This window comes from Mesoplodon mirus (assembly GCF_964341445.2).
Source record: "Mesoplodon mirus genome assembly, chromosome: 6".
In the NCBI taxonomy this organism is placed as follows: domain Eukaryota; kingdom Metazoa; phylum Chordata; class Mammalia; order Artiodactyla; family Ziphiidae; genus Mesoplodon; species Mesoplodon mirus.
The window spans coordinates 80,545,053-80,568,662 of record NC_138982.1 but is presented as its reverse complement, the minus strand read 5'-3'; the positions used below and the strand labels follow the sequence as shown (position 1 = coordinate 80,568,662).

General features: G+C 38.1%; 1 protein-coding gene across 4 annotated transcripts in view; it reads left to right on the top strand.

Annotated features, from left to right (window-relative positions):
- The window catches only part of GTF2E1 (general transcription factor IIE subunit 1), a 35,230-nt gene extending 13,515 nt beyond the window's left edge, over window positions 1-21,715 (top strand). For all 4 annotated transcript variants that reach the window (XM_082624253.1, XM_082624256.1, XM_082624254.1 and 1 more), the window contains 3 exons: window positions 11,911-12,112; window positions 15,152-15,393; window positions 19,656-21,715. In XM_082624253.1, the coding sequence (XP_082480379.1) occupies window positions 11,911-12,112; window positions 15,152-15,393; window positions 19,656-20,080 (869 nt within the window). In that variant the 3' untranslated portion in view covers window positions 20,081-21,715. The remainder of the gene's footprint in view (window positions 1-11,910; window positions 12,113-15,151; window positions 15,394-19,655) is intronic.
- The last annotated feature ends 1,895 nt before the right edge of the window (window positions 21,716-23,610 follow it).

Sequence of the window (23,610 nt, the reverse complement as noted above, 5' to 3'; positions counted from 1 at the left end):
AATACCATATGTTAGTGATGTGTCTTGAAGTTTGTTTCCTCTTTATTTCACTAAAATCCTAGCGATTCTAGTCCCAGTAACTTGGTTTTAACATGGAACTGTGAATTGTCTTCTGTTTTGTTTTGTTTTTCCTGGAAGCTTCTTGAGTGAGGGGAAGTAAAAAAACTTTTACTCAAATTTTTTTCATAGAATTATCTAGAAACATTAAGCCATTATCTCTCTTTTTTTTAAACATCTTTATTGGAGTATAATTGCTTTACAATGGTGTGTTCGTTTCTGCTTTATAACAAAGTGAGTCAGCTATACATATACATATATCCCCATATCTCCTCCCTCTTGTGTCTCCCTCCCACCCTCCCTACCCCACCCCCCCAGGTGGTCACAAAGCACTGAGCTGATCTCCCTGTGCTATGCAGCTGCTTCCCACTAGCTATCTATTTTACATTTGGTATTATATATAAGTCCATGCCACTCTCTCACTTCATACCAGCTTACCTTTCCCCTTCCCGTGTCCTCAAATCCATTCTCTACGTCTGCGTCTTTATTCCTGTCCTGCCCTAGGTTCTTCATAACCGTTTTTTTTAAAGATTCCATATATATGTGTTAGCATATGGTATTTATTTTTCTCTTTCTGACTTAACTTCACTCTGTATGACAGACACTGGGTCCATCTACCTCACTACAAATAACTCAATTTCTTTTCTTTTTATGGCTGAGTAATATTCCATTGTATATATGTGCCACATCTTCTTTATCCATTCATCTGTCGATGGACAGTTAGGTTGCTTCCATGTCCTGGCTATTGTAAATACAGCTGCAGTGAACGTTGTGGTACATGAGTCTTTTTGAATTATGGTTTTCTCAGGGTATATTTCAAGTAGTGGGATTGCTGGGTCGTATGGTAGTTGTATTTTTAGTTTTTTAAGGAACCTCAATACTGTTCTCCATAGTGGCTGTATCAATTTACATTGCCACCAATGTAATGTGTATGAGGGTTCCCTTTTCTCCACACCCTCTCCAGCATTTATTGTTTGTAGATTTTTAATGATGGCCATTCTGACCGGTGTAAGGTGATATCACACTGTAGTTTTGCTTTGCATTTCTCTAATGATTAATGATGTTGAGCATTCTTTCATGCATTTGTTGGCAATCTGTATATCTTCCTTGGAGAAATGTTTATTTAGGTCTTCTGCCCATTTTTGGATTGGGTTGTTTATTTTTTTGCTATTGAGCTGCATGAGCTGCTTCTAAATTTTGGAGATTAATCCTTTGTCAGTTGCTTCAATTGCAAATATATTCTCCCATTCTGAGGGTTGTCCTTTTGTCTTGTTTATGGTTTCCTTTGCTGTGCAAAAGCTTTTAAGTTTCATTAGGTCCCATTTGTTTATTTTTGTTCTTATTTCCATTTCTCTAGGAGGTGGATCAGAAAGGATCTTGCTGGGATTTATGTCATAGAGTGTTCTGCTATGTTTTCCTCTAAGAGTTTGATAGTGTCTGGCCTTACATTTAGATCTTTAACCCATTTTGAGTTTATTTTTGTGTATGGTGTTAGGGAGTGTTCTAATTTCATTCTTTTACACGTAGCTGTCCAATTTTCCCAGCACAACTTATTGAAGAGGCTGTCTTTTCTCCATTGTATATTCTTGCCTCCTTTATCAAAGATAAGGTGACCATAGGTGCATGAGTTTATCTCTGGGCTTTCTATCCTGTTCCGCTGATCTATATTTCTGATTTTGTGCCAATACCATACTGTCTTGATCACTGTAGCTTTGTATTATAGTCTGAAGTCTGGGAGCCTGATTCTTCCAGCTCTGATTTTCTTTCTCAGATTGCCTTGGTTATTTTGGGTCTTTTGTGTTTCCATACAAATTGTGAATTTTTTTGTTCTAGTTCTGTGAAAAATACCAGTGGTAGTTTGATAGGGATTGCATTGAATCTGTAGATTGCTTTGGGTAGTATAGTCATATTCACAATGTTGATTCTTCCAATCCAAGAACATGGTATAGCTCTCCATCTGTTTGTATCACCTTTAATTTCTTTCATCAGTGTCTTATAATTTTCTGCATACAGGTCTTCTTAGGTAGGTTTATTCCTAGGTATTTTATTCTTTTTGTTGCAATGGTAAATGGGAGTGTTTCCTTAATTTCTCTTTCAGATTTTTCATCATTAATGTATAGGAATGCAAGAGATTTCTGTACTTTTGTCTCCTGCTACTTTACCAAATTCATTGATTAGCTCTAGTAGTTTTCTGGTAGCATCTTTAGGATTCTCTATGTATAGTATCATGTCATCTGCACACAGTGACAGCTTTGCTTCTTCTTTTCTGACTTGGATTCCTTTTATTTCTTTTTCTTCTCTGATTGCTGTGGCTAAAACTTCCCAAACTATATTGAATAATAGTGGTAAGAGTGGGCAACCTTGTCTTGTTCCTGATCTTAGTGGAAATGGTTTCAGTTTTTCACCATTGAGGACGATGTTGGCTGTGGGTTTGTCATATATGGCCTTTATTATGTTGAGGTAAGTTCCCGCTATGCCTACTTTCTGGAGGGTTTTTATCATAAATGGGTGTTGAATTTTGTCATGAGCTTTTTCTGCATCTATTGAGATGATCGTATGGTTTTTATCCTTCAATTTGTTAACATGGTGTATCACATTGATTGATTTGTGTATATTGAAGAATCCTTGCATTCCTGGGATAAACCCCACTTGATCATGGTGTATGGTCCTTTTAATGTGCTGTTGGATTCTGTTTGCTAGTATTTTGTTGAGGATTTTTGCATCCGTGTTCATCAGTGATATTAATCTGTAGTTTTCTTTTTTTTGTGACATCTTTGTCTGGTTTTGGTATCAGGGTGATGGTGGCCTTGATAATTACCTTAAATGTAAATGGATTAAATGCTCCAACCAAAAGACATAGACTGGCTGAATGGATACAAAAACAAGCCCGTATATACGTTGTCTATAAGAAACCCACTTCAGACCTAAGGACACATGCAGACTGAAAGTGAGGCAATGGAAAAAGATATTCTATGCAAATGGAAATCAAAAGAAAGCTGGAGTAGCAATTCTCATATCAGACAAAATAGACTTTAAAACAAAGAGTATTACAAGAGACAAAGAAGGACACTACATAATGATCAAGGGATCAATCCAAGAAGAAAATATAACAATTGTAAATATTTATGCACCCAACATAGGAGCACCTCAATACATAAGGCAAATGCTAACAGCCATAAAAGGGGAAATTGACAGTAATACAATCATAGTAGGGGAATTTAACACCCCACTTTTACCAATGGACAGATCATCCAAAATGAAAATAAATAAGGAAGCACAAGCTTTAAATGATACATTAAACAAGATGGACTTAATTGATATTTATAGGACATTCCATCCAAAAACAACAGAATACACATTCTTCTCAAGTGCTCATGGAACATTCTCCATGATAGATCACATCTTGCTTGGGTCACAAGTCAAGCCTTGGTAAATTTAAGAAAATTGAAATCGTAGCAAGTATCTTTTCTGACCACAACAGTATAAGACTAGATATCAATTACAGGAAAAAATCTGTAAAATATACAAACACATGGAGGCTAAACAATACACTACTTAATAACGAAGTGATCACTGAAGAAATCAAAAGATACCTAGAAACTAATGATAATGAAAACATGACAACCGAAAACCTATGGGATGCAGCAAACACAGTTCTAAGAGGGAAGTTTATAGCAATACAATCCTACCTTAAGAAACAAGAAGCATCTCAAATAAACAACCTAACCTTACACCTAAAGCAATTAGAGAAAGAAGAACAAAACCCCAAAGTTATCAGAAGGAAAGAAATCATAAAGATCAGATCAGAAATAAATGAAAAAAAATGAAGGCAACGATAGCAAAGATCAATAAAACTAAAAGCTGGTTCTTTGAGAAGATAAACAAAATTGATAAACCATTAGCCAGACTCATCAAGAAGAAAAGGGAGAAGACAAATCAATCGAATTAGAAATGAAAAAGGGGAAGTAACAACTGACACTGCAGAAATACAAAGGATCATGAGAGATTACTACAAGCAACTATATGCCAATAAAATGGACAACCTGGAATAAATGGACAAATTCTTAGAAATGCACAACCTTCTGAGACTGAACCAGGAAGAAATAGAAAATATGAACAGACCAATCACAAGCACTGAAATTGAAACTGTGATTACGAATCTTGCAACAAACAAAAGCCCAGGACCAGATGGCTTCACAGGCGAATTCTATCAAACATTTAGAGAAAAGCTAACAGCTCTCCTTCTCAAACTCTTCCAAAATAGAGCAGAGGGAGGAACACTCCCAAACTCATTTTAGGAGGCCACCTGCTTTGTTTTTCTGTGTTATACTTATCAACCCCTGACGTTATTTTTTGTCTTGACTACTCGCTAGTAGTAGAATGTGAGCTCCAAAAAAGGCAGCTCAGAAGATGATTGGCAAGATTTAGGGAGGCAGAATGTGGGAAATCCTTGGGACGTTAGTTGTGCCATGTTGGAATGAGAACTCTGCAGCAGGGAAGGTTTGATCCTGCCTGTTTCTTTGGCCAGCCTTGAGGACTTGGGCTGCAGCATGACCCCTGCTTAAGCACTGCAGCACCTGTAGCATATCAAAACAGTTGGGCTTCTTTTATTTTGATTGATTGATTGATTATTTTTGGTAGGAAAATGGCTGAGTAGTATTCCAGTTGCAATTAATATGTTTGACAAATCTTTGACAGTGAACTCTAGGCATTAGCTGATGACCTATTCATTGTGTATTTTGGAGCAAAGAAGGAAGAATCACAATGCAAGTAATATCTAATTATTTGGGGGTTTGACCCATAATGTCCTCTTTCCTTTTCCTCAGTTATAATAAATTTCCAAAGCATTTTCTTCTTGTTAAACTAAGGAGGATAAACATTTTTTTCCAGTTTGGTTTTACCTGTATTTATTCATTGTTCCCTTGATTGAATACTCACGTAATTAAAATGATGAGTAAACAGTTAAGTAGAAGACCTTGGCCAGCATAATAGACACCACCTGAATGTTCTTTTTCTGTGTTTAGCAAAGGAAAGTGTTAAGTTTGAATTTTGTTGAACATTACTTTTTTTTCCTTTTGTTCCCAGTCCCTTCTCTCCCCTCCCCCATGTCTCTGATTCCTTTTTATTTTTATATTTATTTTTATTTTTACATTTCTTATTTTGGGAGAAAGTTAAAATTGTATGGCCCTCTTTCCCCTCACTCTCCCTCTACTTTCCCTCTCATCCCAACAAGTAGGTCTCTATTTCTTCTCTCATTTTGGAGTAATAACTTACCTTCACTAGAAGAGTCCTGAGTCATAGAATTGGGACATTCATATACTAATGCATGGACAACCCTAAAATATAATTCTGAAATATCTATTTTTATTTTTATTTTTTTTATTTTTTTTTTTTTTTTTTTTTTTTTGCGGTATGCGGGCCTCTCACTGTTGTGGCCTCCCCCGTTGCGGAGCACAGGCTCCGGATGCGCAGGCCCAGCGGCCATGGCTCACGGGCCCAGCCGCTCCGCGGCATATGGGATCCTCCCAGACCGGGGCACGAACCCGTATCCCCTGCATCGGCAGGCGGACTCTCAACCACTGCGCCACCAGGGAGGCCCTGAAATATCTATTTTTAAAAGATCATTTTTCTCCCTATTTTCAATGCCTGGTAATTATCTACATCTGGATATATTTTAATCCTTCTTGCAAACCTGATACATTAAGACTCAGCTGAGTCAATGCCAGGCATGTGATGCACATTTAACGTTAAATAAATTTTTTGTTACAAATCCTCTCCTGTTCCATATTTTAAAAAATTAGAACCTATGTATATATGTGGCAAATGTTTGCTAAATTGTAGCTGGAAGGGATGATAGGAGGTCAGGAAAGGGATGTTTAATTCGGGATGGTACGGTGAATTTACTCTTTTAAATCAGAAAGATTTGTATTTGAATCCAGGCTTAATGATTTTTGCTTTTAAGCTATGACCTGGTGAACTTAACTTCTCTGAGTCTTTATTCCCTCATATGTTAGATTTGAATAATACTGTTGCACAGACTTGGCTATGATGAATACATGGGAATATTTGTAAAGTAGCTTTTTTAGGTTTTTTTCTGTGTGTGTGGTTTATGGGTGTATATGATCAGACATACATATTATCATTGAACTCTTCTTTTTCTCTTTATCTCATCATCTGTCAAGCTTTGCCTGAAGAATCCTTGTAGCCTTCATTTTCTCTCTGCTGCCATATTCTTTTATCTAGCTTGCATGTTCTCCCTTATGTGGCTTCTTGGTCTTATGTGTGGCAAGAGAAAAATGGTAAAGAGCTCTGAGTTTCAATTCCAGTTTCTTCTCTTATTGAATAGTATATTCTGTGCAGTATAGTATAGTCCAGTTTCAAGAAGAGTTGGTATATTTATGATATTGATTACTTAACAGCAGCTCTCCACCAGGGGTAGGCATTAGATTCCTTGTCTCCAGCTACCTTTCATCTCTATTAAACTTTAAGCGTCTGGATGACAGATTCTGTGTCTATATGTGTTACACTACTGCCCCCTCAGTAGAATGGTACTTCGTACAGTGTGTGCTGAGCCCCATCTCCCTTTCAGATTTTGGGGAAATTGATTTGCATTTTTATAACGTTTAGTAAAATTTATAGAAAATGCTCCTGGTATGTTAAGCTAGTCTTAAGTCATTTTCCATAAAATGTAGACTTTCTTATTTTTCTCGGACTACAGGCCTGGCTTTTGACAGGCTGCTTTCTTGTCTACAACTTGTGTTTTTGTGATAAACATAAGACTCAGATGTCAGGCTAGCTTTTCTTCTTGTAATGTTTGCCAGCCATGGTTGTTGTTGGAAGACAGTTCTCCATGGGTCTCTCACATATTTTGTATGTTTTACAAGCAGAGATGCTACTGACTGCTTTTTTCTAGACTGTATTTTTCAAGGTTTATATAGTGAGCAGCCTTAGAAGATAGAGTTATTGTTTCTCTCCAGAGCAAAAGGCAGGTTTGCTTACTATTCAGTATAATAAAAAAGTCTCCCTCCAGAGTGTGTTTACTTAGTGTCCAGCATGGTAAAGGTAGTATCACCCTACAGAGCAAAAGATAAGCATGTTTATGCCCATTATAAAAGGTTTGGGTTCCTAAGCTCAGGGTTTCTTTCCTGGAACATGATCCACTGCATGTATAGTTGTCACCTGGCCATCTTTGTGTTACCCTATGGGAAATGGGACTCAGGGAACTGGCACAAAACCTGATACTGGTACTGCTATTGCCATGAGTAATAAAGTTCTTTTCTCTAACCTGTAAGTCTTGTGTCTGTCTTCAGCATCTATAAAATCGTGGTAGGATAATTTGTTAGTTTACGAGTAGGGTAAAATTTCAGACCTGTCACAGTTTTTGACAGTAATATGAAAGCCAGTCTTTTCAGAACTGCAAAATGGGCCCTCTACAAGTAATTCTTGTTAAGCCTTAATCTACATTAAGCCTGGGTCTCTGGAAAGTTACCTAGATGAGGCTAGAACTCAGGTTCCTTATGACTATACTGTGTTTTCTCTTTTCTCCCTATTTTTTTTAATGAAACTAAATTTATTCAAGTTCAAGGACTATCATTCTGAAATCATCTTTCTATGAAATGATGTTAAGAGTGATCTCTTTTTCTCTCTCTTTTCCCAAAATAAAAGCATTGCTATTTTATACAGTTGAGCTACACTGGCAAGTGTGTTGATTTGTTTACTTAACACTGAAGTTCGGAAAGTATGTTATCTTCAAGAGAAAAATGGGGTAGTTGGGAGAACATTTCTTTTTAATTGGGTAACATGACAATCTCAATGATAAATAACCTAATAAACTAGGTAATAAAACATAGTATGTTGATGGTGACAAATGTTAAGGAGAAGGAAAGGGAGGACAGGACAGTGTTGAAATTTTAGGTAGTGTTGGCTACGGAAGCTCTCACGGAGGTGACTTGAGTAAAGGTCTGAAGTTAGGAGACTAGCCATTTAACTCTCTGGAGGAAAAGCATTCTGGGCAGAGGGAACAGCAAGTACAAAGGCTCTGCAGTAAAGTGTTCCTGGTGCAAGACATTGAGGAGGCTGATTTGTAATGCTTTGAAGACATATAATGAGAGGATTATAGCGTTGCCCTTTGCTTAGCTATCTTTTTATTCTTCAACCAGAGCACTTACTTTTATGTTTAGGTACTTTTTCACTTGGGGAATGGGATTTCTTCCTTTAAAAATAAAGGAAACTACTAAACTAGAAACTACTAAACTAGATAATTTTTCTTCTGCAGTATTCTGTAGTTCTCCTTGATGGTCTCTGTAAGTGCTCATTTTTCAACAGTCAACATAAGTCCCACATCTGTGATTTTCAATTCAGCAGATATTTGAGAGCTGTGTTAGACCTTACTTTACAGGCATACCTCATTTTATTGTGCTTTGCTTTATTGCATTTCACAGATCATTGCATTTTTTAGAAATTGAAGTTTGTGGCAACCCTGCATTGAGCAAGTCTTTTGGTGCCATTTTTCCAGTAGCATTTGCTCATTTTATGTTTCTCTGTCACATTTTGGTAATTCTTGCAATCTTTCAAGCTTTTTTGTTATCTTTGTTATGGTGATCTGTGGTTAGTGGTCAGTAACATCTCTGATGTTACTACTACAACTTGCTGAAGGCTCAGATGATGGTTAGCATTTTTTAGCAATAAAGTATTTTCTAATTAAGGTATGTACGTTGTTTTCTTAGACCTAATACTATGACACACTTAATAGACCACAGTATAGTGTAAACATAACTTTTTCATGTACTGAAAAGCAAAAAATTTTTGACTCACTCTCACTTTATTGCGTTATTTGCTTTATTGTGGTGATCTGGATCTGGACCTGCAATGTATTTGAGGTATGCCTCTGTATGACTTATGTTTTAACTCCCACATGGATTATTTTCTTTATATTTCTGTTGAAGAGAAGAGACTGAGGCAGGCTGGAATAGTTAGAGAATACCCTAAGATAGCATACAAACTAAAACCTCTCTAGCCAAGGTCTCTATTTACCCTTTGTTACTAAATATAAAGGCTGGCTTTCAATTCTTGTTGACCTTGAAAATTAGCACCATACCAACTCCTCCTTGAAACACCATCCTATCCCTCTGGCTGTACCATTTCTATCTCTCAAGGATTCTTCTTTCCTTGGGTTTATACCTTGACTGTCCATGCTTCTTACTCCTTAATCTCTGGATATTCTGATCTACTTTATGGCTTCAGTTACCATCTATATGTTGTTGATTCTCATATCAAAATTTCTAGTCTTAAATTCCACTCTTGAGCTCTAAGCAGTTGTAATAAGTTGGCTTCTGACATATCCATTTTGATGGCCAGTGGGCAACATAGATTCAGATATCTAAAGCAAGGTATCTTTATTTATCTTTCTTCAAGAAAGGTATCTTTCTCCCACAAAGAAAAACAAACTTGTTCTTCCTCTTTCTTTATTTTGGTAAATAGTATTCTTGATCAGTTAAGCCAGAATATTTATGTTGATGACCATTAGTCAAAGACCATCATGCCCACAGTGTACAAAATTGGGTTTGTTGATGCTTTCTGCAGCAAGGAAACCACACACCATAAGAAACCATGTGGTATCTCAGCAAGACTATGCTGAACAAACTTAGAGAATATGGGCTTTTGTTAGATAATATTGGGGAGGATTCAGGGAATTGGTGTGGATTTGCTGTGGATTAGGTATTACCAAGAAGTGAGGGTAATTCTATGATTGGATATCTTAATAAATCTTATCCCAGAGGTGAGAAGACCAGGGTGAGGCTAAAACTGTAATTGGTAAAGAAGTAGCAGTCATTCATGTTAGCTGGGTTTTTGTGTGTGTGTGTGTGTGTGTGTGTGTGTGTGTGTGTGTGTGGTTGTGCAGAGACCTTGCTTTTGTCTATATTCAGACAGATTCAGATTGGCTTGGTTTTGCCTCACTTGCATCATGGTCTCAGAGGACCTTTTTTTTTTTTTCAGAGGACCTTTTATCTGATGTTGGTGATCTGTGAGATTCCGTTTGGCAGAAAAGCATCACAGCCTAGCTATGAGTGCTAGGTTCCTTCTTAGCTATGAGGGGCTGCTTTTCTCTTTCTCACTTATTTGAAATAGATGTAAAAGATGAGGTAGTATATGGATAGGAGGAAGATGGATTAAGAGTGTTTAGACAGGGTATATGAACAAAGAATTTACTTGTGATTGGTTGTTTATGTGTGAGAGGCAGTAAAGAAACTTATTCTGTTTGAAATATATCAGTAGAATCTAGTGTTAATGTTGAAGCAGAGATGTCTAGTTTGTTTATTCCTTACTAGGGGAAGAGGGGTTGGGGGTGGGGTTATGTGTCAGTCATATATTGGGCTATTTAAAACTAAATGTTTGCATACTTACTATGTACCAGACATTAAGTGCTTGTGTGATCTCTTTTAATCTCTTGGGTTAATTGGGTTAGAAAGGAAGGATGCATATCCCTGGCATTGGGAATAAGGACCAAACTGGAGATCCAAGTGGGGCTAGTGGTGTTAAGTAATATTTAAGAGTGTGAGTTTCATCATAATAGATTGGGTTTGAATCCTGCCATCACCTCCCAATTAGTAGTGATAAGATCTTGAGCAAGTTACTCAACCCCTTAGAACCTCTGTATTTTACAGATTTAAATGGGCAATAATAATAATACCATCTTCAGATGACTGGCGATACTTGGTATTTAGTAAGCACTCAGTATACAATAGCTGCTTTTATTACTTTTCTCTTACTGGCTGTGTGCCTTTGGACAAATCACAAAACTCAGATCCTCAGTTCTGACGTCATTTTACAGGATTGGTATAGGGATCAAAAAGTGTAAACTGAAGTGCTTTAGAAAGAAAGCACTTATACAAATAAAATAAATGTTAATGTCTAGTATATTGTCTCTCAAGTGTTTGAATTTATTTGACAAGTAAAGGACTTTGGTAGGGTTATGATGTTTTTGGATCAAGTTATACAGCTTCTTGAATGTTAGGATGAGAAATTTAGATTTGATGCTGTGGACTTTAGAAGTTCAGCCATCAGATAGACTTTAGAGCAGGGGGATGAGATGATTCAAATGGTGGCCTAGGAAACTTGGAATTGGAGAGGGAGAGCCTAAAGGTTCAAAGACCAGATTTAGGAAGCTAAATTTCAGGCTAAGTAATGGTGGCCCAGATTAGTGAAATAATAGTAGAAGTGAAAAATCTGTGATGTTTCTAAGGAATTACTACAATTTAATTATAAGTTGAATGTGAAGGCTGTAGAAATAACAATAAAGGCTTCTTGAACTTTAATTTTGGAAATGGATTGGTTAAAGTTATTTAGATGTAAATAGTTAATAAATTTGAAGAAATAACCTTGTTACAATGTACAGAATGACCAGAGACTTTCGGTTTTAGGTACTTATTTGGCTTTCCGCGTGACATAGACTCAAATGTGTACTGTGCAAAAAGAAAACTGTTGGAAAAGGATACAGGTTTCAGTGGTAAGCTGTAAAGAATTTGATTTTAAGTTAAAGTAAGTATATGTATGTTAGAAATGTTGTGATTAAAATCTGTTTGCTGTGCTGCAGTTAGGGGTGAAATTACTTTGAAATGCTTCAAAAAATGATAGATGGATAGATAAGTGATAAATCAAATATAGAAAAATGTTAGTTGTAGAATCTCAGTGGTGGACACATGGATGTTCACTGTAAACTTCTTTACTCTTTTCCATGTTTTTGAAAGTTTTAATAATAAAATGTTGGAGGAAGAGTGGAGATATAAACTGTTTGCTAAAGGCTAGTCTTGAGAATTTCTCTTCCCTGACCTGAGACTTTTGTTTTCTCTATAGGAACTTTCCGCTGTACTTTTTGCCATACAGAGGTAGAAGAAGATGAATCAGCAATGCCCAAAAAAGATGCACGCACACTTTTGGCAAGGTTTAATGAACAAATTGAGCCCATTTATGCTTTGCTTCGAGAGACAGAGGATGTGAACTTGGCCTATGAAATACTTGAGCCAGAACCCACAGAAATACCAGCCCTGAAACAGAGGTGAGTGTAGGCCCTGTGCTCTTACCAAGAACACTTTTAAGCTTGCCCTTGTTTTAACTACCTGTACTTTGGAGAACAGAATTGGGTTAGTAATTTACCAGAAGACTAAAAACTCTAAGATTATGTGGATTCTAAGCTCTGCCACACATGTTGTATTAACTTGTGCCTGTGATGAAATTTGTTTGTACTGAATGCAGAACAGTATGGGCCCTGGGCAAAAATCTTTAAATAGTCAGGTTTGACTTTTAAGTACTCAAGCTGCTTGGGCCTACTGCAACTCAGCCAATTGTTAGTTAGTCCTAAATTGGTTGTGCCTTTTGGGGATATCTGAATTTTCCTAGTCAAGTTCTGAAGCCTGAAGTTCTTTAAGGAATACAGCTTTCACTTTTTTTGTATGTTTGTTTTTGAAGTTTTTAACCACACATTTCTTGCCTTCCTTAGTTTTCAATGCAACTTTCTTGAAAGTGAAGTATAGTGGGTGTTACCTATGGGTTAATACTTCTTACTGTGGCTCCCTATTTTTGTCAATGTACCCTAATTTTTGAATTGCAGAGGCAGCCTTAATTTTGCCATGCCATAAAAAGTGGTTTTTCTTTTTTGAAAAGTATAAATGAGAATTGAGGTCAGGGAGTACTCTCCTATTCTTCCCTTTTTCTTTCTTCTTCCCGGTTTCAAGCTGAGGGCTTTTAGAGTTTATACCCGTCTACTCCCTTCCATAGAACACAATAGTCCAAGTTGTAAGTTGTAACTGTATAGATTTTGGGAGCACTCTTAATATTTTGTGCCCTCTGGTACTGATGCTGCAGAAAAGCCAGTTCTGGGCAGTCCTGAGCAAATTGAGTTTCTTTTTGGTGGTTAAAAACAATCCAGTTATACAGAAGGTTTTGTATCTGTACAAGTTATTGTGAATTTTCTTTTCTAGCATCTGTGTCAGTTAGGATACCTTTATCTGTGATAACAGAAAACCAACTAGAAGTAGCTTGAACAGTAAGAAAAACTTTCTAGCATGACCAGAAGTCCTTATGTAGCACAATTCAGAATTAATTCCACAGCTCAGTTACATCTTCAAGGATCTAGATTTGTTCCATACTTACTCTGCCGAACTTGACCTGTTGGTTTTCCTCTTGGCACCACCAGGGGAGCTAGCCTAAGATGGTCATGTCTTTCTAGGTATCACATTTAGATGAAAATGTTCAATCACAGAAAATTGGACCATCCCTTCCTTGTGTCCTATTTGAAGATGGAAAAAAGCTGTAACATAAGACTTTAAAATATAGTAAGACAAATAGATAGATTGGGTACAGAGAGATGGCCTCATAGGCCTAGACTCAGAGTGGGCCAGCAGATAACTGATGAAAAAGCTATAGGAAAGAGTGATTTACAAAGCAGCCCTGGTACAGCTAAAGGCAGTAGTTACGAGGCATGGATTAAGTGACCAGATCAGCATGGTTTGTACAACTAGAGAGGGTGCATTTTTTTGATAGAAAAAGTGGCAGTGGGTCTGTAGACATCCAGAGGCAGAACAGGAGGGCGGGATGGGATGAACCCACGATTACCTCCAGAGTTTGGTCAGAAGCACAGTATTCTCAGGGAGAGATGTAATGGGCCAGTCAGATACATGGATAGTAGTATACATCAGAGAAATCTCAACTAAACATGAGACAAAACTCAAGTAGATGTGAGTGGGCCCAGGAAGAAATGAGGAGCAATGGAGTAAGCAGATATGAAGTAGGACCAAAGAGAAGGAAAAACAGTGAATGGCTTCTGAGAGAGAGAACTGATACAGAACTTAAAGATAAATGAAGAAGTATTGCTTAGGCCCAGAATGAGACAGTGCACTACACAGGAGACAGTCCAGGATTCATGGAAAAGATTTAGGAAAGATGGCAGAGAAGTAAAGGAGAAACATAGGGCCAAGAGAATCAGTCAGCAGTCACAGAAAGGAACACAGCAAAAGATATGGAGAAAGATACAGAACAAGTACTAAGTAAGCAGGTAGTTCATGAAATATGAAGATAGTTTGTACAATAAAAGAGCTGTCTAAACAGAAAGGGAGGGACAGTCATGCCTAGAACTTGATGCAGAAAAGCATCAGTAGCAGGCAAAGAAAGGCAAGGTGTGAGCTTAGACACACAGAAAATCCGGTATATTCAAAAGAATGTAGAGCACATTGAAAGTGAAACAATCAGATAAAATGGGGAGCAGCAGAAGGGCTGAAAACTCATAGAGATGAGGAAACGTTAAGTGACTAGAGAAAGATAAGGAATGATCCAACCTGGAACAGACTAAGAAGATCATGGGTAGTAGAAGTAAGAGGCAAAACAAAATAGACTCAGAAATAGATCATGGTTGCTGTGGGGTAGAAATAATGGTTGGGCCTGGATATGGAGAGTCAGCATAGGTGCAGAGATGGACAGGTACAACTTGAAAAGAAGCTGATCTCTGCATAAAGATTTGCCTTATTTGGTGAGTCGCAGAATATTAATTGAGTTGAAGTCTGGCTTTGTAGAATACTATTCTAGCTTCTCAGCACACAAAAGAAAGGGAAAAGCCCACAGAACTACTTTGGATTCTTCTGGGTTGAGCTGAGAGCATGCTTTTTAAAATATAACATGTGTTTTGTTTTGTTTGGGGTTTTTGTTTTGTTTTTAAACAAAATACTCATCAAAGATGTTACTGGGAGAGATTTTTACCAAACTTTAGTGTCTTTAAGTGGATTATGTCACTATTTCATTCTCCCCTCTCTCTAAGTAGGCTTATTTAAACATCTTAATCTGTACAACCTCAATCATTTCTATACACCAGAGGATTCAGGGTTTGAGAAACTTAAATATAAATATGATGTGTTGTTCTAACCAATGTAACTTTCACCCTGGGGTATAAGAGCAGATTTTCCAGAATTATGAAAGCATGTGTGCATGATTGCTAGATAGAATTTATATGTAATTCTTCAGTAACTACTTCCCCAGCTGCCCTTCTTTTCTAGCACCAAGACTTCAAGTTTTCTTCTTCCCTTCCTCCTCTAATCTTGTTATATAGCAAGGACCGTGCAGCAACTGCTGCTGCAGCTGCTGGCCTGGCAGCTGGGCACCACCGGGAAGCATGGGCCACCAAGGGTCCCTCTTATGAGGACTTATACACTCAGAATGTTGTCATTAACATGGATGACCAAGAAGATCTTCATCGAGCCTCACTGGAGGGGAAATCTGCCAAAGAGCGACCTATTTGGTTAAGAGAGAGCACTGTCCAAGGAGCATATAGTTCTGAAGAGATGAAGGAAGGTAAGAGTAGAAGAAGTAAGATGAATATGTCTTGGGTATGGTAGAAAATGAACTTGACTTAGGAAATCACCTGGGCAATTCTTAGTTTTATTGGAAACCCACTGTGTCTGTTTTATAAAACAATTGCATTATAGCAGGAAGTAAATTGAGCAATAAGCATTAAAACCAACCAGTATACTTGTATTAAACCTCAACTTAGTTGAAAAAACAGTCAGCTTTTTAAATTTCCATTTTAGATTTGAGAAATTGTCATTTCTTTATGTTAATTTCTTGAAAAAGTACTCTTGTGTTCAAAGTGGCCAAATTCATTTCTTTAATCTTCTGTTGCCCTAACTTGCATGCATTTTTGTTTCTTTGAATTAGGAGCCATAACTATATACTAGTCCAAACTTTTTATGTTGTCTCCTCATAAATACCAAGGAGATGTGCTACTTGAAATATATAAAAAGATACCAAATGAGTAAAGACAAGGATTCTCACCATCCAAGAAGATTGGCAGAACTTTATACTAGAAGATTTTGGAAATCTCTGTGAGCCCTGAAGGGTTAAGAATTATATAATAATCAGAAGCTTGAGAACTGCACGATTTTACTTTTTAAATTTTAGTCTCGAATTACTGGATTCAGAGACTTTGGGTGATGATGGTTTAGGACTAGGTAGAAAATGGGAGACTAAAACTGGATAAGTATTTCTCAGAAACTGGGAAATAGAGGTGAAAGAGGGAGTCTGTCCCTCTGGTTAGATTTCATCAGCATTAGAACCTACCCGCCCCTATTCCTAGGTTATGTATCATTAACTAACATATACTTGAGTCTGTTTCTTTAATACTAAAGAATCATCAGTAATTAAAAACCACTTGTTTTTTGACTTTTTTTTCTAACCTCTTTTCCCTTCATAATTAGCATTTCTTTACTGTGTATGCTAAGAATTGTAAAAGTAGTGTGGAGTTGGGTAGTCATGGTAAAAAGCAGATGTGGGATTCTCTTTGGTGTTTTAATTCCAACCAGAAAAAAGTTTTCCTTGGCAATCATACTTTACTCTCCCTCCTTCCCACTGATTACCTTGGCTATGAGGTTTAGTTATTTTGGTGCATATTGGTTTAGATTACATAGTAGTTAGCCTGTAAACTATTTAATAGGTTCATTTTCCCCAACTTGGCTTCTTGCCTGTTCTTGAAGCAACCAAGCGTTTTTTTTTCTGTGAACTTAGGAACAAAATCGAATGAAATAAAACTATTGTTACCAAGTATTGTATACAGTTAGGCTCATATGTTTAACAGTCAATGTTTATAATTCCTAGAATGGTACAACTTGAATCATAAGGGCTTTAAATAAGTCATCTAGTCTACCCTGTTCCCTTTTGTGAATATTTCCTTCTATGTATAAAATAGGGTATGCTTTTATGTCTAAATTTGTCTTCATTAGGTTTTATTATAGTTGAATAGGCTCTATCCAGTGAATGTGTGAAGTGAGTCTTATTTGTCCTACACTTAATTTTCCTCAGAGTTCAAGTTATTTTAACATCTTTCAGAATTTTATAGACTTCAATCGTGTCCTTATTGCTCTACTGAAAGTTCTAATTCCTTTTGTTTCTACTTTCCTTACAAAGGGTTCTCTTCCCCCAAGCCATCTCCACCTACAGTTTTTGTCTTATTTTAATTATCTTTTTCTGGACCATCTCCAATTGTAATATACTTTACTTGAGACCTAGTGACCAGAGCAATACATGTTATTTATGCATGAATTTATCATTAATTATTTGAGTTTTATCTCAAATATCCTTCTAGTTTTTACATGACAGTTTATTGCTTTGCTTCTGGAAGCATATTAAGACCAACAACTTTAGAATTATGTGCAGAGATTTTTTTCAGATCCTCTCCTGCCCTTTTTCTGATAAGTTGGATAAGGATTTTTAGTATATTTTAGATTATTTTTCTATAGGCAGGTTTTCTTACACTTGCCAATATTGAAATAGATCTGCCACTTTTCTGCCCACTTATACAATCTTCAGCTCTTCTTATATTTTTTTGCTATCAGTTTGGCCTTTAAGAACCCAGAATTGCTTAGCATCATCAGTGAACTTGACAGTTTCCCAGGACACATCTTCTTCGTAATTTATAACTCTATTAAATAAGACTGCTCCTAGAACTAGTGTTTCTACCTTACCATCTAGAGATTTGTTCATTTATCCTTATTTTTTGTTTTCTGTCTTCATCTGTAACAGAATAATTCCTTTTTTGGCTAAATCTCTCAAGGACCTTGTCAGAAATCTTTTAGATATGACTTCATTTAGTTTACAAAACTAAATTGCTTTTCCTCTAATTTTATATTTACTTTAAGCATTATTCAAAATACTATGTTGGTAATACTAAGGTATTTGGAAAAAGTCTTTTAGAAGTGTATAAGTCTTAGAGACTTGCCTACATTCCTTGTCTTTTTTTTCCTTTTGAAATACTACATTGGTAATAAGGGCTCTAAGGAGGAGGTTTAGCCTTTGGCACTATTTTAAAATGGTTAAGTTTGATTTTAACCCTCATTAAAAGCCTGTTTTCTCTGATATAAACTTTTAACTTCTCAATTCCTGTTTCCCTTTCTCTCTCTTATGTGCCCAATATCTTATCTCAGGAGTTCTATACTTTCTAAAATGTCCAGGGTTACAACTAATTCATTCTAATATGTTAATGTGAAGATGCTTTCACTTCATCCATGGCCAGAATTGGTCATTTCTGGGTCTTCTCTTGATAATAAGTAACACTAATCTAAGTGCCAGGGCTTCACAAATATTCACTCAATACCCACAATAATCCAGTGAGGTAGATACTGTTTTTCCCCCTTTTTGTACTTGAGAAAATTGAAGCAGAAAAAGATGAAGTAACTTGGCCAAAATCATACAGCTAAAAGTGTTAGGAGTCAGGATTTGAATCAAGGAGTCAGGTTTCAATCAACATTTTAAATTATTTTATGTATTTAAATGGCATTATATTTTGTATTATTTTCAGAATATAAATGTTTTTCTTAAATTCTTCATCTGTAATGTATACACAAAATGATAGGAGGTGTGTGGTGGGAGAAGTTTCATTTCTGATACTAGATTCCTAGATAAACAGTTCAAAGTACACTTAATTTGCTTCAGGAAAATAAAACTGCCATTTATTTACTAATTCATCAAATATTTATTCAGTGCCTAACAAGCAATAGGCACTATTCTGGGTGCATGGGATATATCACTGAATAAAAAAGGTAAATATCTGTTGTGGAGAACCTACAGCTGTGGAAAGTAGGTGACAAAGACAATAGACATAAATTATTATGTTAGAAAATAAATGCTATGGGGAAGAAAATAGAGCACTGGGAATATAGAGGTAGGGATGAATTGAAAGAAGGTGAAATCTGAGTGAAGACATGAAAGATGCAAGGGGGTATGGATACCTAGAGGAAAAATATCCCAGGCAAAGGAAACTGTCAGTGCAAAGGCCCTGAGGTAGGAGTGTGTGTGTGGTGTGTACAGGGAATACCATGGAGGCCACTGTGACAGGAGCAGAATGATGAAGGGATAAGTAGGTGGGCAGGAGGAGTTCAGATGATGTAGGACTTTATATGCCATTGTAAGGTCTTTGGCTTTTACTCTGAACAAGATTAGAAGCCGTATTTTGATGTCCTATTATGCCAGCTACAAAATTGGTCCTTCATAGACATTATTTCATGTTCTTATCCAGAGCCCTAGAAGACAGATGCTTTTATTATCCCATCTTACAGAAAAAGGTACCAAAGTTTAGAGACTAAATAACTTGCCTAAAGTGTTACAGCTTGCATGTGGAAGAGCCAGGATTCAGATCCAAGCCATATATTTCTTAAAACCCATGTACAGTTGACCCTTGAACAGTGCAGGGATTAATCTGAGTGTAACTTAAATTCATGGTTTTTCCACCTCCATGGATTCAACCAACCATGGATCATGTAGTACTGTAGTATTTACTATTGGAAAAAAAAATCCATATATACGTGGACCTGCACAGTTCAAACCCACGTTGTTCAAGGGTCAGCTGTACTTAACCATTATGCTCCTTAAGTTCCAATTTGTGAGAAACATTTTGAATATCTTATGGACAGTAGCTCAAAAAATGGAACCAGTGAAGTCTGTGTTATTTCATAATATTATCCTATATTTAAATATAATATATTAAAATATTATGTATTTTGTTAGTTATAAAGGAATGCCTTTTATGTTTAAGGGTATTGACTTTCTGGTTTTTTTCCTTCCAGGTGGCTTAGATATAGACTCATTTCAGGAGCATGAGGAAGGCCGTGCAGGGCCAGATGATAATGAGGAGGTCATGCGAGCACTGCTCATTCATGAGAAGAAGACCCCTTCTGCCACAGCAGGCTCAGTGGGGGCAGCTGCTCCTGTGACCACTGCCAATGGCAGTGACTCTGAGAGTGAGACCAGTGAGTCAGACGATGACTCTCCGCCCTGTGCTACAGCTGTGGCTGCACATCATGGGGAAGAGGATGAGGAGGATGATGAATTTGAGGAAATAGCAGATGACCCCATTGTCATGGTGGCTGGCCGTCCGTTCTCCTACAGCGAAGTGAGCCAGAAGCCAGAGCTGGTGGCCCAAATGACACCAGATGAAAAGGAAGCGTACATAGCAATGGGACAACGCATGTTTGAGGACCTCTTTGAGTGAGCTTTCCCTACCTTTTCCTCCTTTCTCTAATGTGCATTTCAAAAAGAAATTCCCGGGCTTCCCTGGTGGCGCAGTGGTTGAGAGTCTGCCTGCCAATGCAGGGGACATGGGTTCGTGCCCTGGTCCGGGAGGATCCCACATGCCGCGGAGCGGCTGGGCCCGTGAGCCATGGCCTCTGAGCCTGTGCCTCCGGAGCCTGTGCTCTGCAATGGGAGGGGCCACAACAGTGAGAGGCCCGTGTACCAAAAAAAAAAAAACAAAAAACAAAAACAAAAATCAAAAAGAAATTCCCTACCTTTGAAGAAAAGTGTTCAGTGGCCTTCTGCCTCTCTTGATGTAAATCAACTGTTAATCTTGTGCAAAGAGTAATGGGAGAGAGAGAAAGTTTGATTTTTATGCCAGAAACTTCCCCACGAGGTTGGTTGGCTATAAGCATACCCTTTCCTATTACTACAGTATTAATATTTTGCTGTATTTCCTTATCTCATCTTTTTCCTTTCCCTTTTAAGACACATTTTTCTCCCTTCTGAAATGAGTGAGAGAAGTCTAAAGGTAAATTCTTTATGTCTGCCTGTAGAAGCCCACTTTGATAGGTTACAGTAATTCATTGATCATATCCTTTTTATTTATTCTGACCAAGCATTCCAAACAGCTCCTGATATTGCTGCCAACCAAGCAGCTTGGCAACAGGCAAATCATTGATGAAGGAAATAAAAAATCTTAAAGCTTCATATTGCTTCACAGTTTGGTAAGGGGAGGTGGGAGTGTGTGTGGAAGAAGGATGGTTATGTGTAAGTAAATCTCATGATTAATATCTAAACCAAAATTGGTGTCTTTAGAACTGACTCGACTGACAGATATTATTGTCATGCTTAATGCCTTTTGGTTTGTATGTTGGATAATAGAAAACAGAAAGTGTATTTGGTAAGCCCTTAGGAAGAAATTAGAGAAAAACACGGACTTAGGATAAGGAGTCCATGTAAGGGGTTGAAGAGTGGAGAGCATTGGGAACAGTACTTTTTAACATTGTCTGAGTTTGTGCTGATTTGGAAGTCCTTTATATAAAGCTGAGAGTGGTCGCCTTCTTTTTCAGTTCTTCCACAGTGCTATAAATTGTTTAAAGAGGCCATTCCAGCAGAAGTCAGCATATAACAATTGATTACTCCTCTCTCTTTTTTTTTTTCTCTCAACATTATTGATGGCCTTGTCTCTTTTGATTCTTGTCAGGCATGGTATTTTAGAGTGCATCCAGTATATCATTGAGCATTGTAACCTCAAGGAAAATACTTTAATTTTGGTTCTGATATGTAGCATGGCATTATTCCTTAAGGCAGAACTTTAAAGAACTTTCATACAAAGGTCTACAACAATTGTATTTTTTTATAATATTTTCCCTTGCATTGTCATTTTAAGTATTTATCACTTTATAGTACATGTGTAAAGTTGAGATAGATTTTAAACATCTGAGCCTTGTATAAAGTAATGATTCATTTACCTGGGTTGTATTATGACTGAGTATTGACAATAAATCTATTTTATACTGACTGAAATTTGTTAACCTAGCTCTGTAACATCTTTACATAATTAAAATGAATATTCTTCCCATTTAAAAAAAGTGTTTCAGAATATTTTCTCTTATTGGTCATGTTTCAAATAATAAAGGCAATTTTATGTAGTCTAAACTTTTTCTGGCAATAAGTTGCCTTAAGAATGACTTTATGGGAGGAGCTTCAAGATTTCGGAAGAGTAAGACGTGGAGATCATCTTCCTCCCCACAAATACATCAGAAATACATCTACATGTGGAACAACTCCTACAGAACACCTACTAAATGCTGGTGGAAGACCTCAGACCTCCTGAGAGGCAAGAAACTCCCCACGTACCTGGAAGGGGTAAAAGAAAAAAGAAAAAAACAGAGACAAAGAATAGGGACGGGACCTGCACCAGTGGGAGGGAGCTGTGAAGGAGGAAAGGTTTCCACACACTAGGAAGCCCCTTTGCGGGCAGAGCCTGTGGGTGGCGGCGCGGGGAGCTTCAGAGCCACGGAGGAGAGCGCAGCCACAGGGGTGCAGAGGGCAAAGCGGAGAGATTCCCGCATAGAGGATCGGTACCGACTAGCAGTCACCAGCCTGAGAGGCTTGTCTGCTCCCCTGCCGGGGCGGGTGGGGGCTGGGAGCTGAGTCTCGGGCTTCGGTCGGATCCCAGGGAGAGGACTGGGGTTGGCGGCGTGAACACAGCCTGAAGGGGACTTGTGCACCACAGGTAGCCGGGAGGGAGTCCGGGAAAAAGTCTGGACCTGCCGAAGAGACGAGAGACTTTTTCTTGCCTCTTTGTTTCCTGGTGCGCAAGGAGAGGGGATTAAGAGTGCCGCTTAAACGAGCTCCAGAGATGGGCGTGAGCCGCGGCTATCAATGCAGACCCCAGAGACGGGCATGGGACGCTAAGGCTGCTGCTGCAGCTACCAAGAAGCCTGTGACCAAGCACACGTCACTATCCACACCTCCCCTCCCGGGAGCCTGCACAGCCTGCCACTGCCAGGGTTCCGTGATCCAGGGACAACTTCCCCGGGAGAACACATGGCACGCCTCAGGCTGGTGCAACATCACATTGGCCTCTGCCGCCGCAGGCTTGCCCCACATCCGAAACCCTCCCTCCCCCCCAACCCGGCCTGAGCCCCCGAATCAGCTGCTCCTTTAACCCCGTCCTGTCTGAGCAAAGAACGATGTCCTCAGGTGACCTACATGCAGAGGCGGGTCCAAATCCAAAGCTGAACCCCAGGAGCTGTGCAAACAAAGAAGAGAAAGGGAGATTTCTCCCAACAGCCTCAGGAGCAGTGGATTAAATCTCCACAATCAATTGATGTACCCTGCATCTGTGGAAAACATGAATAGACAATGAATCATACCAAATTGAGGAGGCTTTGGGAGCAATGATATATATATATATATTTTTTTCCTCTTTTTCTCTTTTTGTGAGTGCGTATGTGTATGCTTCTGTGCGTGATTTTGTCTGTATAGCTTTGCTTTTACCATTTGTCCTAGGGTTCTGTCTGTCCATTTTTTTTTTAATTAAATTTTTTTAATAATTATTTTTTTTAATAACTTTATTTTATTTTACTTTATTTTATCTTCTTTCTTTCTTCCTTTTATTCTGAGCCGTGTGGAGGACAGGGTCTTGGTGCTCCAGCCAGGCAACAGGGCTGTGCCACTAAGGTGGGAGAGCCAAGTTCAGAACACTGGTCCACAAGAGACCTCCCAGCTCCACTAATATCAAATGGCGAAAATCTCCCAGAGATCTCATCTCAACGCCAAGACCACCTCCACTCAACGACCAGCAGGCTATAGTGCTGGACACCCTATGGGAAACAACTAGCAAGAAAGGAACACAACCCCATCCATTAGCAGAGAGGCTGCCTGAAATCATACTAAGGCCACAGACACCCCAAAATACACCACCAGACGTGGACCTAGTCACCAGAAAGACAAAATCCAGCCTCACCCACCAGAACACAGGCACTAGTCCCCTCCACC